General features: G+C 35.8%; 1 protein-coding gene across 1 annotated transcript in view; it reads right to left on the bottom strand.

The window, feature by feature from the left end:
• LOC104405714 (tectonic-2-like) overlaps positions 1-460 on the bottom strand; it is a gene marked incomplete at its 5' end in the record, with an annotated part of 3,383 nt that extends 2,923 nt beyond the window's left edge. The window contains 2 exons of the mRNA XM_010014490.1: positions 2-26; positions 380-460. Coding sequence (XP_010012792.1) covers positions 2-26; positions 380-460 — 106 coding nt within the window. The remainder of the gene's footprint in view (position 1; positions 27-379) is intronic.
• Between the last annotated feature and the right edge of the window lie 174 nt (positions 461-634).

The following is a 634-nucleotide window of genomic DNA, read 5'->3' as shown; positions in this document are numbered from 1 at the left end:
TCCTGAGTAACAAAAGCCTCTGCCAGCTATGAAATGAAAACATCTGACTTGAGCTCTCCTCTGACAACCTTTCAATTTCCAGCTTTCAATTTTGTGCAAAAATATCAAGCAGCAGAATGCAAAATCACCAAGCAGTATAATTCAAAGACAGATAAAAGTCCATTCAACTTAAACTTCCCAAGAAAGCATCAGAGGCTTACCACTGTATTTTGAACAAAGGCTAGGGAATAGTCTAGAAAAGCAACATTTGGGAGAGGTTCTTAGCTGAAATAAGTGAAAAAACCCCATCAAACAAAAAACCAGAACCAAAGCCAAAAGAAAAACCTTACAACATTTTAGCATTAACTACGGTTGAAGTTGCGACCTCACAAGCCAGTACCTGGCTGCCAAATGTTTAGGCTCCCAGAAGTATCAGAAGCATTCAGATTTGCAGCTCTCACTGGTTTTCCAACTTGATAACCTAAACATAAAAAGGTAAATCCTGAGCACTGTATAAGAATCAATAAGCATTAGCATTGTTTTAATAATAAATGTCATTACTCTTGAAGTAAATGAACAGCCATTTCCATTACACTAGGAATACCCTCACTTTAAGTAATCAATACTGATTGATTACTTAAATAATTATTAAGTA

This window comes from Nestor notabilis, unplaced genomic scaffold (assembly GCF_000696875.1).
Source record: "Nestor notabilis isolate BGI_N333 unplaced genomic scaffold, ASM69687v1 scaffold31765, whole genome shotgun sequence".
Taxonomy (NCBI): domain Eukaryota; kingdom Metazoa; phylum Chordata; class Aves; order Psittaciformes; family Psittacidae; genus Nestor; species Nestor notabilis.
Note: the sequence above shows the minus strand (reverse complement) of the source record. Positions and strands in the feature narration are given on the sequence as shown.